We start from the raw sequence: 16,359 nt of genomic DNA, 5'->3' as shown, positions 1-16,359 counted from the left end.
AATTCTCCAACGACCGAGTGCAACAGAAAGGATGTGGAGGTGGGAAAGGTGGTCTTCTTTGCCCCACATCCTGGGGGTCCCCCATCCTTCCCTGGGGGCCACAACTTCCCAGCCCTTTCTTGGCAGGGGAATGATGAGCATCCGTGGCCTTCCCTCCTTCCCTTTTGCAGAGCTGTCAGCCCAGATGGCAGGCTGCCCGTGGGGGAGGCGATACAGCTGCTGTGCTCCACATCTGGCTTTGATTCCGCCCAGGAAGGCCGCGGCCCAAGCGGCGCCAGTGCGGTCAGCCGTCCCCCGACGATGCGCACACGCCCTGGGACCAGCCAGAGGGCTATTTCAGGCGCCTGCAAGGCCCAGGGGTCAGCCTGCAGGGTGGCTGGAGGGTGACCAGATGTCCTCACTGCCAAGGAGGATGAGGCACTGCCAAATGGAGGACATTCTGGGGAGAAAATGGAGGGCATGCCCAAATTAAAACACTAGAGAGCACTCATAGGAATGCAAGTGTCATGCTTCTTAGTCATGCTCCAAATGGGGGACCTTTTGGAATCTTTTTGGATAGAAGAAGGCTGGAATGGAGGACAGGTCAAGGAAAAAGAAGATGCCTGGTTACGCTAGACATGTTTCTAACTTGGTATCAATGCTGCATGTTAGTTGGCACAGAGTGGCCAGGGATCCTCACATCAAATGAGGACAAGGCACCGCCAAATGGAGAACATTTCAGAAAAATGGAGGGCAGTCCAGAAAAAGTGGAGGGCATTCCCAAACTTAAGCTAAAAGAACACATAGAAATGTAAATTCCTGCTTCATATTCCTGCTCCAAATGGATGACCTTTTGGAACAGAAGGCTGAAATGGAGGGCATGTCCAGGAAGAGGAGGACCTCTGGTTATCCATGCACCACCAAATGGAGGACATTCCTAAATTAAAAAGCTAAAACAAAAGCAGTCATAGAAACGCAAATTCCTGCTTCATAGTCCTGCTCCAAATGGAGGGCATTTTGGAATTCCACCAGGATAAAAAGGTGAAATGCAGGACATGTCAGGGAAAAGGAAGACATCCAATCACACTTAGGCAGTGGGTGCCCCCAGGACTCCTAATGGGTCCATTCTGGGCCAGCAGGGGCTGTTATAATGCCAACCTCCCCATACACTGGGTATGAAGCTTGGCTCTCTCTCTCTAAATCTCCCTGCAGGGCCTTATCCACACTTGCCCCAGATACAGCAGCAACAACTGGAGGGGCATCACACTGGCAGGAGGACCCCTCATCTGTCCTCCATGGCAGATGGCTAGGCGGTGGGCTGCCCACCAGCCCCACAGAGAACAACAGCCCCAGTGGGACCCCTTTCCCCCAGAGGGGTCTGTGCATCTCTAGTTGTGGTCAGGGACATTTGGGGGCTGCCTCCTTGGGGGAAGAAGCTGGCACTTTGGTCCCAGGCCAACTGCTCTTGCCAAAAGACCTCCCAGGGCAGAATCTAGGATGGCTCTGAGCAACATACGCTCGGGGTTCATTTCCAGACCACTGAGCCACAAAACATCTCCTTGGGGTGGCCGAGAATTGGACCAAGACCCACAAAAGACCTCTGAAAAGAACCTAAGGCAGCATAGGCCTCATTCCCACTTACAGATAAATCAGTGTGGGATCCGAATTGATGGATCGACAGTTGAGTGTGGTTCCCACTACCGCATTTTTTCCCTCTAAAATAATCCACTTGTAGTTCACCTTCATGCATGAATCGATTCAAAATGGAGCCACTCCAGCCGGCCAAAGGGCAAATTTAAATTGATTCCTACTCACATCTGGTTCACACTTGCGCAGAATCGATTTATCAAAAAAGACATGGAAAAATCAGCGTCAAAAAGATGTGGATTAAATGGATCTAACTTATGGCCCGCCGCTTGTAGTCGCTTCAGCAATTAGGTTTAAGTGGGAACCAGGGTCGTTTGAACCAGTTCAAACCAATTTGCAATCTGGTTTAAAAGGTATTGGGAATCAGCCCATATTGGCACATCTTAGTAGAAAGCATCAGCTCTCCAAATATGGGGCAGTGATGCTCAGCTGGACAGCAGCATGTGTGGAAAGGCACCTGGAAAGTAAATAGAGCAGAGGATGGAAGCAGCTCCCCTGTGCGATGCAGCAGCAATGAAAGCTGATACCATTCTAGGCTGCAATAACAGCAGTAACCAGAATACAGGATGGGAATGGGAGCTTTCCATACAGGACAGTGACCTCATAGCACCGTATTTAGTGCACCTTTGCTCTGGCAGGAGACTAGCCAATGGGAACAAATCCAGGGAGGAAGTCACAGCCAGCAGGGAGGGGGGCACATTTTTGAGGGAGGCTTGCTGAAAGTGCCGGCAATGGGCCAGCCCAAGCCCTGCAGGAAGGGATGGAAACAGTTCACTTCCCACTGCTTCAGAGAGTCAGACCTGAACCAGAACGATGCAAGGACAAGAGGAGGGACTTGGGCCAAATGTCAAGACAGGAGACATGATCCAAACGCGGAAGAGCTTTGCCGGTCTTTGTGCAAGTTTTTAAAGCAGCTGCCAGGCGGAGATCCCTCTGCTAGGAATACTTTAGCAATGATTTCCTGCATTGGCGGGAGGAGGCTGGACTATACAGCCTTTGAGGCCCTTCAAGATCCCCGAGTTTATTGTCTGTGACAGCTGAGCTTCCGCTGCTGGGAAATGACATGCTGGACTGGGGGGAACTGACTCTTCCCATTGGGGTCCCCCTATTTGCAGGTCAGAAACTTGGAGCAGGGGACCCTGGACTCTCCATCTCCAGACTTCCAGCCCACCCTTTGTCACTCTTTGGGGAATCTGTACTGGACCCAGCACTGCCTGCCAGGGACTGAGTGCAGTTAAGGCTGCTGCTGCTACCACTTGCCAGCTACCCTGCCTGAGCCAAAAGCAATGATCTCAGTCTGGCTATTAAACACCACTTGCTCCCCAGGGGACCACCATGCACTTGCCAAGGCGACCTTATGCCCTGTGGGGTAAAGCCACTGTAGCAAAGTTGTCCCAACACATCACTGGTCAAGCTAATGGGGTCTCTCAAGTGCCAAGGTGGGGAGAGGGGATGCCAGGCAGGGTTCAGTCATATTTAAGTGTGGTGCGGCAGCTAACAGTGCTAAAAAAGTCAATGCGATTCTAGGCTGCATCAACAGAAATATAGGGTTTAGATCAAGGGAAGTAATATTCCAATTCTATTCTACTTTGGTCAGGCCTCACCTAGAATAGTGTCCAATTCAAATTCAGAATTCAAAACAATTCAAAAAGGATGTTGAGAAGCTGAAGCGTGTCCAGAGTAGGGACTTATGAAGAGAGACTTGGGAGTTGGGTATGATCAGCCTGGAGAAGAGAAGGTTAAGAGGGGATATGATAGCCCTGGTTGAGTATTTGAAGGGGTATTGCATTGAAGATGGAGCAAGCTTGTTTTCTGCTGCTCCAGAGAATAGGAGCCAATGGAGCGATGGATGCAAGCTATAGGAAAAGAGATTCCACCTCAACATTAGGAAGAACCTCCAGATGGTAAGAGCTATTCGACTGTGGAACACACTCCCTTGGAGGATGCTGGATTCTCTTTCTTTGGAGGTTTTTAAACAGATGGTGGATGGCCATCTGTCACAGGGAGAGCTTTGATTATGTCCTCCTGCAGGGCAGAAGGGTCTTGCACTGGATGGCCCTTGGGCTCTCTTCCAGTGCTATGATTCTATGATTCTAAGCCACCAACCATCAGTCCAGCCCTCAAAGGAAAACTCCCAGGGCCCCCAGTATGGTCTAAAATGGCCCCTGCCCCTCTGAGAGGATGAGGCGCCCTATGGATTCCTAAATGCCCCCTGGCATTTCCTGGCAGGGATGCCCAGTTATTCTGCTGGTGGTCCCTTTGCTCTGGGCAAAGCAGAGAAAGCAGTAGCTTCAAAGTCAGTTTAGACTGAGGCGCAGTGGGTGGGAAATGAAATAGGTGTGCATCCACACTTGGAGTGTAAGTGACAAAGGGCTCCCTGAAAATGCCCACAGTCATCCACCCATTGCCCAGCAGTGCTGCCCCCTCCCTGTTCAACCTTTGGCTCCAGACAGGCATAGAGGGGCAGGTGGGTTGGCAGTCTGTTCCAATCTGGCTTCTGAAGAGCCACACAGGAGGATGGAGCGTGTCCAAGCTGGAGCATGTCCAGAGGAGGGTGACCATAATGGTGAAGGGTCTGGAAACATGGGGAGCTGGGTGTTTTTAGTCTGGAGAAGAGAAGGTTAAGAGGTGAGATGATAGCCCTGTTTAAGTATTTAAAGGGATGTCATATTGAGGAGGGAGCAAGCTTGTTTTCTCCTGTTCCAGAGATTAGGACACAGAGCAATGGATTCAAACTACAGGAAAAGAGATTTCACCTCAACATTTGGAGGATCTTCCTGACAGTAAGAGCTGTTAGACAGTGGAACACACTCCCTCAATGGAGAATGATGGAGTCTCCTTCTTTGGAGGTCTTTAAGCAGAGGATGGATCTGTCAGGGATGCTTTGGTTGTGAGTTCCTGCATGGCAGAGATTTGCACTGGATGACCCTTGAGGTCTCTTCCAAATCTGTCATTGTATGATTCTATGATTCTTGCTCAATCACTGCTCCTCTGGGCAAATGTGGGGCTGTACGCTCTCCAATATTTCACAGAAGAAAAGTAGGTGACATGTGGCTGAGAGACATCAGGATTTGGCCAGGATGGCAAAGGTTATTAATGAAGAAGAACAGACAAGCTAGGAATGGCAGCAGCAGTTTGCTTTTGCCTGAGCCTCCTGGGAAGGGCAAGAGTCTGGGCCCTCCTCTCCGCTCCTCCTTCCTGGGCTGAGTGCAAGCTCTTTTTGCACTATGAACCGGGTGACCAGATGTCCTAACCTACAAAGGAGGACAAGGCACCGCAGAATATACGAGAATCAAGAAAAAATGTAGGACATTACATAATGAAAGTGAAAACACTCATAGGAATATATAGTCCACCCTTGTCGTATGTGGGGATCCGTTCCCCCCTCCCCCGTGTAAGGCAAAAAACATGGGACCTTTAGTCCCATTTGTATGAATGGGGTAAGCTCCCACTTGCTGCGCAGCACAGACACATGCCTCATTCATTCTATGGGAGCTTGCCATCTGCATGACCTTGAGTCTGCATATGGCAAGCCCGCATATGGGGTGAACGCACTGTAAATTCATGTTCTCAGTGATGCTCAAAATGTATGACATTTTGGAATTCCTCCTGGACAGATGGCTGTAACCGAGGACATGCCCTGAAAAAAGAGGACATCTGGTCACCCTGGCTGTGAACTCCATTAGAAGAAGTGATATAAGCTGAGGATAGTGGGGGAAAGTGGCACAAAGAGATACCAGGGCAATGGCTTCATGGCACACTTCATGTACAGTCGGCCCTCCATATCCACAGATTCTTTATCCACAGATTCAACCATCCACAACTTGAAAATATTAAAAATTCCAAAAAGCAAACCTTGATTTTTACCACTTTATATAAGGGACACCGTTTTGCTATGCTATTGTATTTCATGGGACTTGAGCATCCAGAGATTTTGGTATCCACAGCAGTCCTGGAACCAAACCCCAGCGGATACCAAGGGACCACTGTATTGATGCAATTGTCCTTGCTATTGCACAAATAACATATTTTCAGCCCTGGGAAACTGACTTTTGGTAAACTGATTTATCCCTTTCACTGTAAAGCTCTGATGGAAATACATCCCCTTTTGCAGCCCTTTGAAAATTTAGGACAAGGGACATGATTTGCATCTTTCTGGATCCTCTTACATTCCCTCCCATTCCCACAACTGTATAAAATGCTTTATGCCTGAGGCCTTAATACCACTCTGTACTGCATCCAAAGAAATGGGTTTATAACCACAAAAGCTCGTGCGAAATTAAAAACCAGTTAGTCCTAAAGATGATGCCACAGTCTCCCCCCTTTTCCCCTCCTCTCCTTTCCTTCCTCCTTTTTATGTTACATATGTTAAAATGTTACATTTTAAAGGAGAGCCAGTGTGCTGTAGTGGTTTGAACGTTGGAATATGACTCTGAGGACCAGGTTTCGAATCCTGGCTCAGCAGTGGAAACTTTCAGCCACGGAAATCTCTCTGCCTCAGAGGAAGGCAAAAGCAAACCTCCTTTGAACAAATCTTGCCAAGAAAATCCCATGATAGGTTCACCTTGGGGTCTCCATAGGTTGGGACCAACTTGAAGGCACACAGCAACAACAACAACAACAACAACGAAGTCCATTGTGAAAAAGAGTACCTGCAGGCAGATATGATCTGAACTAGCCTCCATCCCAGCAACTGTTCCTGAAATCAAGGGGCCAGGGCTCAACACACTCCTGTCCTGTGAATACTGGCCACAAATATTGTGTTGCACCCTGTGCCTGCGTGGCACCCATGCCAAAAAGCTGCCCTCACCCCACTGGGCACCCAAGGGCCATTGTCAAGCGTTTGTCTTGCTCTCCAGGGGATGTCTACTCTCCCAGCAGGAGTACAGCTTGGAAAAGAAACAAGGCTAAATCCTCCTCCTACAGCAATATCTGCTTGTGAGCTTTCTGCTTGTCAACCTAGTTCAGTTAAACGGAATTGAGTGAATTGCCTACAGGACGTTTCCAAAGGGGTTTCACCTGCTATGCTGCAGCAAAAGACATGAAAAAGGTCGCATGGCACTTTTAAGAGAAACCAATGTATTCTGGCATAAACTCGGGTGAGTCAAAACCACCCTCCTTTGTCAAATGACATCTTTTCACCTTTAAGGTACCACAGGACTCCTTGTTAGAATCATGAAATCACAGAGTTGTAAGAGACCCCAAGGGCCATTCAGTCCAACTGCCTGCCATGCAGGAACTCACAGTCAAAGCAGATGGTCATGCAGCCTGTTTAAAAACCTCCAAAGGAGACTCTGCCACACTCCAAGGGAGTGTCTTCCCCTGTCAAACAGCTCCTACCATCAGGACGTTCCTCCTAAGGTTTAGGTGGAATCTCTTTTCCTTTAGCTTGTATCCATTGTTTTGGTTCTATTCTCTGGAGCAGCAGAAAACAAGCTTGCTCCCTCCTCAATATGACATCCTTTCAAGTATTTAAACAAGGCTATCATATCACCTCTTAATCTTCTCTTTTCCAGGCTAAACATACCCAGCTCCCTAAGCCTCTTCTCGTAGGACATGGTTTCCAGACCCTTCACCATTTTGGTCACTGTCTCTGGACATGCTCCAGTTTGCCCACATCCTTTCTGTTGCTGGTGGCTTGGCTCCTTGTCCTGGGCCAGAGTGCCCCTTACCCCTATTTTTAAGAAAGGGGGAAAGGTGCTGTGCACAGATTTGGCTTGTCCACCCTGCAGCCAGCTTGCCATCCAGCCAGAAGCTCTGCCTTCGGTGGCCGTCCACCATGGTCCCAGGCCAGCTGCAGCCGTACAGCTGCTGGAGGGGGAAGGAGAGGTTTGCTCAGCCAGAAAAGTCCCTCGTCTGATGCAGAAGAGAGAGACGTCAGCAACATAAGGAATCTCTCAAGGAGAGGAGCTGCAGCCGGCCAACAGGAAAAGCTGTTCCAGAGGAGGGCATTTCCTAAAAGGGCAGCAGCAGCAGAAGAGCCTGCAACTACGATGAGCTTTTGGAATGCAAAGGAAACAAAGCAAGAGACAAAGAAAGATGTAGCGCAGATCCCATATCCTGAAAGCAAAACAAGCCAAAAAAGGGGGGAGGTGGGGAGCAGGCAGGGAAATAGTTTTCTAGTAGTAGTTGTTTTCTGCAGTTCCAGAGAATAGGACATGGAACAATGGATTTCAGCTACAGAAAAAGAGATTCCGCCTCAACCTTAGGAAGAACTTCCTGAAGGGATGAGCTGTTCAACTGTGGAAGATGCTGCTCCTTGGAGGGTGGTGGAGTCTCCTTCTTTGGAGGTTTTCAAACAGAGGCTGGATGGCCATCTGTCAGGGGTACTTTGTGTAATTCCTGCATGGCAGGGAGATGAACTTGATGACCCTTGAGATCTCTTCCAACTATGATTCTAAGCCTGGGAAGACTGGCATAAGCCATGTTGCATAGTCAACCACCATTGGAGGTTTTGCGCTGAAGGGCCCCACAAAAACAAAGAGGGAAGGAAAGAAGGAGCCAGGCTTGTATGCAGCCGACCTTTCCAGACTCAGCAGGCCAACAGTTTGGGCTCCCTGAGCAGGCTTACCATTTGTCCTGGAAAACTAGGAAAATCCCGGATTTGAAGGTTTTGAAAAATATCCCTGCCAGCTGAGCCAGTTGAAGCAACAAACTACAAACCCAGAATGTAAACTGATTGCAATATATAAATAAACAACAACTGAAATATAGTGGGACCTTGGTGTATCCGCTGGGGTTTGGTCCCTGGTCCCTCTTGGATGCCAAAATCCATGGATGCTCAAGACCCATTATATAGAATTGCATAGTCAAATGTGTCCCTTGTATATAATCGTCAAATCAAGCTTTACTTCTTGGAATCTGTATATTTTTGGAATATTTTGAAGCCATGGCTGGTTGCATCCATGGATATGAGGGGCTGACCGTATGCAATGTCAAATATCGAAATGTGGTGGTGGTGGTGGTCTTTTTTTATAGATGGGAGATTGATAAACCACCTCAATCTTTCCATCCCATTTTGTGGAAGAGAATGATGGCAACCCTTTCCCTGAGAGGCCACCAATGCCTAAACCCAGCAGACTGGGAGCTCACATTATGCGCACTTCTTGCCATGCCATCCTAAAGGGCAAAGTTGTCCCTTTCTATTTAATAATAATAAAAAATAATAATAAAATCTTTATTTTTATCCCGCCCTTCCAAAAAGATCAGGGCGGCTTACAAAAGTGCAATGAGTGCACACAAATACAAGTTAAAAACACAAAACACCAATACATCAGTACAACAATAAAACTAAAAGCAGCAATAAAAGCCCCATCGCCCGTCCTCATGGCCACGGAAGAGGAGGGGAGGCCCACAGGATCTTAATCGGGGAATGCCTGCTTAAATAGGAAGGTCTTGAGATCCTTCCTAAATTGGGCCAGGGTGGTAGATGAGCGGAGCTCGGTGGGCAGCGTATTCCAAAGGGCTGGGGCAGCTATAGAAAAGGCCCTTCTAGAAGTAGAAGCTAGCCTGGCCCCAGGCACCTTCAGCAATTGCTGCCCAGATGTTCTGAGGGTGCGAGGCGGATTGTACGGGGAGAGGCGGTCCTTTAGGTATCCTGGGCCCAAGCCATTTACTTTGGCCTCCTGTGGGAAAGAGGAGCCCCTGATCTTGACACCATCAACAACCAGAGTCCATTGCTCTGGCCCACAGAAGAGCAAGCTGTCCAAGTGTGAAAGAGAGAGGGAAGCCAAGAGGAAGAAGAGGAGGAGGATCATCCAGAGGGCACCAAATCAAGAGTGAATGGGATCCTAGCAGAACCAAACCTTTTGAATTCCTTCAAATAGAGGGGTCATTCAGACGTCTTTTGCCACGATGTGAACCATCTCACTCACGCATTCTGGGTTTATTTACACTATGGAACTGCATTGATGCACATCTCTGCATGTTCGGTTCCACACATGTGCAAGCATTCAAATAAAGATGGAGTTGATAATGAGAATGCATTTGTCAAAATAGGTTCAAGGCATGCAGAGTTTTATCCTGGGTCTATTTGGATCTGTTTGCATTGTTTTTTCACACTAACAACAATGTGGACCTTTTTTAAAAATTTGGGGAAAACCTTTATATCGATTATCTCAATTAAATGGGTTTTAGGCAGCCCCCCCAAAAAAACCTGAATCGGGTGCATTCGGGATGCGTGTAAACAACGGAGATTCAACCCGGATTCATCCTGAATTATGATAGGCAGGATGCTTTTCCTCTGAAAATACTAAAAATGACTGACTGGTTACATGGATGGTGTCGATAAGAGATGTTTTGCTTCTGGAACCACAACCTTTCCTTCTTAGATAGAGGACAACTGACTACAGATAGGCCGCACCCCATGAAGATTGGGAAAGATCTCTTTGGTAGTAGCTTGGCAAGTCTGGAGCAAGAGGGCTTTAAACTAAATCCTTGGGGAGTTGATAGCTGAAACGTCAGTCCAAAGGCGACCTCCAAACACAAGGATGTGAACTCTGGATGAGAAGCTCAAGGAGACACTGGGATCCACAGTAAAGCTAACAAAGAGACAATGTGGTGTAGTGGTTTGAGCACTGGACTACGATTCTGGAGATCAGGGTTCAATTCCTGGCGCAAGTATAAAAAACCCCTTGGCAAGTCACACTCTCAGCCTCAGAGGGCAGAATCAAAGAATCATAGAGTTACAAGAGACTTCAAGGGTTATCCAGTCCAACCCCATTTTGCCATGCAGGAAGACACCAACAAAGCACCCCAATGGATGTCCATCCAGCCTCTGTTTAAAAACTTCCAAAGAAGTTGTAAAGGATGGCAATGGCCTCTGAAGAAACTTGCCAAGAAAACCCTGTGATAAGGTTGCCTTAGGGTCGCTGTAAGTTGAAAGCAACTTGAAAGCACACAACAGCAACAAAATAAAAGGCTAGAACAAGCAAAACTTTAAATATCTATACACCAATGCACAGATTTTATTTTATAACTCTGTCTGGCCAGTCTGACCAGTTGCTGCTCAGACCTTTAGGTGTAGCCCCATGGCCCTACACTGGCCTGCGGATCCTGCTTGTGGGCCAAGAGGACTAAAGATGCATCAGGACCCTCTGTCATGCAAAACACAGTATCCTTCTCTACTGACCCACAGGCTGATGGGGCCAAACAATGCAATGGAAGGAGCCTCACAGAGCAAAAAAGGTGAAAGGTCTGGAAACCATGCCCTATGGGGAAAGAGGGAGCTGAGTATGTTTAGCCTGGAGAAAAGAAGATTAAGAGGTGATACGATAGCCCTGTTTAAATATTTGAAGGGATGTTATATCGGGGAGGGAGCAAGCTTGTTTTCTGGTGCTCCAGACTGGAACAATGGACGCAAGCTAAACATCCCCAACTCCCTAAGCCGTTCCTCATAAGGCATGGTTTCCAGACCACCATTTTGGTGGCCCTCCTCTGGGCATGCTCCAGCTTTTCAACACCCTTTTTGATTTGTGGGGCCCTGAAGTGGACATAGGATTATTCCAGGTGAGGCTTGACCAAAGCAGAATAGAGTGGCACTATTACCTCCCTCGATCTAAACACTGTACTTCTATTGATGCAGCCTAGAATCGCACTGGTCTTGTTAGCTGCTGCATTGCACTGTTGACTCATGTTCAACTTGTGGGCTACTAGGACTCCTAGATTCCTTTCACACGTAGTCTTGTAATGGGGCTGGTCACATTAACAGAGCAGGCTCAGAGCCGTAAGCAGCATCAGCCAGCCTTTCTTAAAACTGCTGGGCCTCTAGTTGTGGGGGGAGTCCTATGAGGCCACACATGAGCTAACATCACCTGTGAAAAGTTTACCTGCTTTGGCAAAGCCCCAGCTAGTACCAGCAGCCCAAAGAGGAGGAGGAGTGGGTTTCTGTGCCACTTTTGGTTTCTGGAGTGTGGGTTCAAATCCTCATCCTTGAAGAGGGAATCCAGCTGCTCATCCCAATTGTAGCCCCTGCAGACTGGGACTTGATTTCTCCTGGCAGCCTCAATTTGGAGCACGTCTCAAGGCAAGCATGGTTGTTCCTAACTCTCAATGTGTCTTCTGTGCCAAAACAACAAAGAGCTGGGTGTGGCACTTTAGAGACGGGCACCTTTATTATGGAAAGAGTTACTGTGATCTCGACTGTTATCTTGAGTCAGCTCCAAAATGGTGTCACTCCTCAGGAAGAGGGACAGCCCCAGATTTCTTGCAAACTCCGGTCCCCATATTTGCATCCTCCTCCTCGTTGCTGATCGGAGTTGCTAAGGGCTTTCACCAAAACGGTGCAAATTCCAACCCTGTGGCTGTGTCTATTCTGGCAATGCTATGACAGGGCAGCCCTGGCAACGCCACCCACCCACAGTGCCAGGCCTTCGTACACGCAAAGCGATATCAGCAGCAGCCCCCTTCTGCATCTTAGGCCAGTCTCTAGGCAACCAATTAATTCAATGCACAGCCAACCTCACAAATTACAGCTGTCAAAGACCAGTAGGAATACCTTTCAGCCTCTCAGACACTTTGTTACTGGCCTTAAAATGGCCATTGTGGCATTTTAAAAAAAAGAAATTTCAGAGCAAAACCGGGGGAAGCGAGTGAGAAAAACTGTGCCTTGCCGTTCATCCGGATGTCTCACAGGGGTTCTCATCACCCAACCCGGGTTAATTGGCTTACTCAGGCATTCGGCTTATCAGCAAGATGCGTCTGGCCTGTGCAGATAATTGCCACCCCGATTATTTCTTTTCTGCTTTTTTGTGACACCCTGACCTGGCTGTCTGCCATCCCCCTAAACCATCTGGACTCTGTCTGTGCCTGAAATTCTGGGTGACATTTTGTGCCTTGTAGGAAAAGCCTGCAATCCTCTCAAGCTTTGGTCCAAGACTCTCTCTCTCTGCAGACTGACCCAATCCACCCTCACTGGAAACACTGCCTCCTGCAGGACACTACCCTCAAAGGAGAAAAGGTACCCCACACCACCTAATGGGGGTCAGGGGCTGTGCTCACCTGGAGGAAGCAGGTGCCAGGGAAAGCATCCTCCTTCAGAGAGACGTTGTAGAAGTTACTCTCAAAGATGGGCTCATTGTCATTGACATCCTGCAGGGCCACCCGAATCAGGGCTGTGGAGGAGAGCGGGGGCTTGCCTCGATCCGTGGCCAGCACGGTCAGCTGGGGCTGAGGGTCAACCTCATAGTCCAGAGGCGAGGCAGTCGTGATGATGCCGGTGTCTGGGTCGATGGTAAACCAGTGTGAGTGGGTCTCCTGCGTGTGCAAGAGGCTGTAGCGGATCTCCCCATTGGCCCCCTGGTCTTTATCGCGTGCTGTCACCTGCAGGACAAAGCTTCCAGGGTAGACCACCTCAGGGACGCTCTGCTCGTACTCCCGGGCGTCAAAAAGTGGGGGGTTGTCATTAACGTCAGTCACCTGGAGCACGAAGGCTGACTCGGCACGCAAGGGGGGTGTCCCCGCGTCTGTTGCCGTCACCCGCAACTCATAGGAGTCCCGCTCTTCCCGGTCCAGCATCTGGTCCACGCAGATGAGGTAGATGATGTTGTCCTTGGTGGTGAGTGCGAACTTACCCTCGCCTCCCTCCAGAGAGACGTTGACATTGGCGTACTCTCCATAGTCAGGGTCTGAGACGGAGATGCGGGCCACAAACTGCCCTGGTTGAGCCCCCTCGGAGACACGTGGGGAGCCGTCCTCGCTGAGGAAGATGATGGTCATGGTGGGCTGGTTGTCGTTGTAGTCTCGTACCTGGATGGTGACAAAAGCCGTGGAGACCTCCGGGTGCAGGGCCTGGTCTCGCGCCTGGACCACCAGCTCATGCACTTTCCGCAGCTCGTAGTCCAGGCCCCGGTTGAGCTTGACCACCCCAGTGGCTGCGTCGATGGTGAAGTACCGCTCAGGGTCACTCTGCCGGCGGTTGATCTCATACACCACGGCCCCGTTCTCCCCCTCATCCACATCTGAGGCAAAGACCTGCAGGACGCTGCTCCCGGGTTGGAGGTTCTCTGGGATGAGAGCGTGGTAGCGGCTCTGGTTGAAGGCTGGGGCATTGTCATTGATGTCCTGCACCAAGACCTCCAAGGCCATCTGGGAGCTTTGTGGAGGAGACCCACCATCGTAGGCCTCCACAGAGAGCACGTAAGTTGAGCGTATTTCCCGGTCTAGGACTCCGGTCACCACCAGCTCTGGGTGCAAGACACCATCAGGGCCACGTCGGGCCTCCAACTGGAAGACCTGCTCCGCACCACCACCCTTGAGAGTGTAGCCTTGGATGCCCAGCGGGCCGCTGTCCGCATCGAAGGCTGGCTCAAGAGGGAAGCGGCTTCCATGGGGTGTATTTTCTGGAATCAAGAGTGACCCCTGAGCTCGAGCGAAGGTGGGTGTGTGGTCATTGATGTCGTTGACCTGCACATGGACCTCCACCGTGGCCCCCTCTGGGGTGACGGCAATGAAGCTATAGTGGTCCCGGCTCTCGTGGTCTAGCACCCGGGCCGTCTTGATGATGCCCGTGTTCTCATCGATCTCCAGGTCAGTGGCCACGCCGCTGCCCTCCTGGGCCGAGATGAAGTACACATAGCTGGTGGTGCCTGGGGGTAGCCCTGCGCTGATGTCCCCGATGATGGTGCCCGCCGGCTGCTCCTCGTCAATCTGCAAGTCCAGCATCCCTGGCACAGCTGAGCCCTGCCCAGGTGCCCCCAGGAGCAGGAGGAGAAGGAGGATGAAAAAGGGGAGACCCTGGACCGCCCGAACCCTCGGGGTCAGCAGCTCCATGGGTCTGCTCTGCAGAAGATGAGTGCCTGCCGTGTGGGCTGTGGTGACCGCAGCCTCGGCCCACTCAGCAGCCTGGTAATCCTGCAAGGAATGCAAGTGAGAAGGCCAGTTAGGGAAGGGAGGGGGAGACGGAGACTAAGCATGTGCCCTTTGCCCACTGCAGCATAGAATGGCCTGGGAGGGCACTGCTGGACCACAGGAAGGACCCTGCAGGGTTTCCCTTTGCACTCTTGACCCAAATATTCAAGGCATGCCCTCCTCCTCCAAAACAAGCCTTAGAGCAGGTTGGAGGGGGGCAGGACTCCCCCAGTGTGCAGGAATCTCATGCCCGCTTAAAGAGGCATTGGAATGAGAAGTGGGCACTGAGCCAGACCTGAGCCCCCCTCCCTGTATCCCCTGAGATGCCCCCCGCTGGACCCAAAGGAAGCCCTCAGGACGCCCCCCCCCGTGGACTAACCCACTCAAAAGAGGAGGGGGAGAGGGGCGGAGGAGCCCCCTTCCTTCCCAACAGCTGCCTCTTCGCCTGCTCCCTCCCTCGCTCTCTCTGGCAGTGGGGTGGGGTGGGTCACCCCGATCTCCCCCCGGGTCCCCCCAAGTCAGCCACAGAAGGAGGCATCCAGCCCCTCCGGACTGGCCCCAGCGATGCTATCCCCGGGGGAAAGAGGGAGGCAGGGAGGAAGGAAGGAAGGAAGGAAGGAAGGAAGGAAGGAAAGAGGCGCCTTGGCGAGGAAGAGGGAGGGAGGGAAGGAGGGGGAGCTGGCTCCGGACCGCTTTTGTCTCCGACGTCGACCAGGCTTCCTTCCCAGCCCACTGGCGCCCTCTCCCCTTCCCTCCTTTCCCTCCTTCTGCCTTTTTTCTCTCCTTTCCTCCCTCCTCTTTCCCCTTCTTTATGTCCTTCCCTCCCTCTTTGCTTCCTTTCTCTCTGTCTTTCCTTCCTTCTCTACCTCCTTGCCTCCCCTTTTTCTTTACCTCCTTCCTTCCCTTCTTCCTCTTTTTCTCAGTTCTTTCCTTCCTTGCTTGCCTCCCTCCTTCCTCTTTTCCTTCTTTCCCTGTATGCCCTTCCTTCCTTCCTTCCTTCCTTCCTTCCTTCCTTCCCTCCTCTTTCTCTTTCCCTCCTTCTCTTTTTTCTTTCTTTCTTTCTTTCGTTCCTTCCCTCTTCTCTTTTTCTCCTTTCCCTCCTTCCCTCTTTCTCCCCTCCCTTTTTTCCTCCCTGTTCTTTTCTTCCCTCCCTCCCTCCTTCTCTCTCAGCCTTTGTCTCGGGCTCCTTGGCTCCAGCCCCAGCGCCGCCGCAGCCGCAGCCCAGCCAACTTGGGGGGAGGGAGGGAGGGAGGGAGAGGGAAGGGGAGGCTCCCTCGGAGCCGGGGGGCTCTTTCTTTCCTTCCCTCCCCCAAAGGAAACCTGAAGGGGGCTCCTTCCCTGCCCAGCCCAGGACCCCTCCAGCCGGAGACGGGGAAAGAAAGCCCCCCCCAAAAAAAGAGGGAGAGCCGGTGGGGCAGGGCCTTGGGGGGCGGGGAGGGGAGGGGAGGGGGCTCTGCTGAGCTCATACTTGGCTGGGCTTGGAAGCCCCCCCCGGATTGAGGGAGGGGGCAGTCGGGGTCCGAGGGCCCTTCCTCAACCGCTTTGGGGGGACCCTGCTGCCTCTGCCTCCGGAGCCCCCCCCAGGAGAAGACCGAGAAGGGGGGCTGTGAGGCGGGGCTGGGGCTCTCCTTGGCTTCGGGAGGGACGGGGGGTCTTCCCAGCCCCACAGCTGCTTCCAATTTGAGCAGAGAGGGAGGGCAGGCAGGGGAGGGGGCTGGGCTGGGCCCTTGGAAGAGAGACTCCCCCCCAGCAGCAAAAGCGAGGGGAAGGAGGGGTCTTGCCTGGCTCTGCTCGGGGCAGCCTTCCCCTCCCGGCCCCCAAGTCCCTTCCCCGAAGAGACCCGACGGACGGGGCCCCCTCCAGCTCTGCCCTCCTTCCTTCTCCTCC

At 51.3% G+C, this 16,359-nt stretch overlaps 4 protein-coding genes across 5 annotated transcripts in view; 2 read left to right on the top strand and 2 right to left on the bottom strand.

The window, feature by feature from the left end:
• DCHS1 (dachsous cadherin-related 1) overlaps positions 1-15,417 on the bottom strand; it is a 49,121-nt gene extending 33,704 nt beyond the window's left edge. Inside the window, exons 1-2 of one of the 2 annotated variants that reach the window (XM_042460241.1) lie at positions 15,364-15,417; positions 12,625-14,475 (exon numbers count right to left, since the gene is read on the bottom strand). In XM_042460241.1, coding sequence (XP_042316175.1) covers positions 12,625-14,394 — 1,770 coding nt within the window. In that variant the 5' untranslated portion in view covers positions 14,395-14,475; positions 15,364-15,417. Of the gene's footprint in view, positions 1-12,624; positions 14,476-14,851; positions 15,320-15,363 lie in introns of those variants that run through there. The other variant, XM_042460242.1, reaches the window with a different exon arrangement.
• Positions 1-16,359, top strand: part of FHIP1B (FHF complex subunit HOOK interacting protein 1B) — a 620,510-nt gene that overhangs the window by 156,884 nt on the left and 447,267 nt on the right. The gene's annotated exons all lie outside the window — the stretch shown is intronic.
• The window catches only part of CCKBR (cholecystokinin B receptor), a 540,140-nt gene that overhangs the window by 169,697 nt on the left and 354,084 nt on the right, over positions 1-16,359 (bottom strand).
• Positions 1-16,359, top strand: part of TAF10 (TATA-box binding protein associated factor 10) — a 141,334-nt gene that overhangs the window by 69,227 nt on the left and 55,748 nt on the right. The gene's annotated exons all lie outside the window — the stretch shown is intronic.

This window comes from Sceloporus undulatus, chromosome 3, assembly GCF_019175285.1.
Source record: "Sceloporus undulatus isolate JIND9_A2432 ecotype Alabama chromosome 3, SceUnd_v1.1, whole genome shotgun sequence".
Lineage (NCBI taxonomy): Eukaryota > Metazoa > Chordata > Lepidosauria > Squamata > Phrynosomatidae > Sceloporus > Sceloporus undulatus.
The sequence above is the reverse complement of the archived record's forward strand: the minus strand, read 5'-3'. Positions and strand labels throughout refer to the sequence as shown.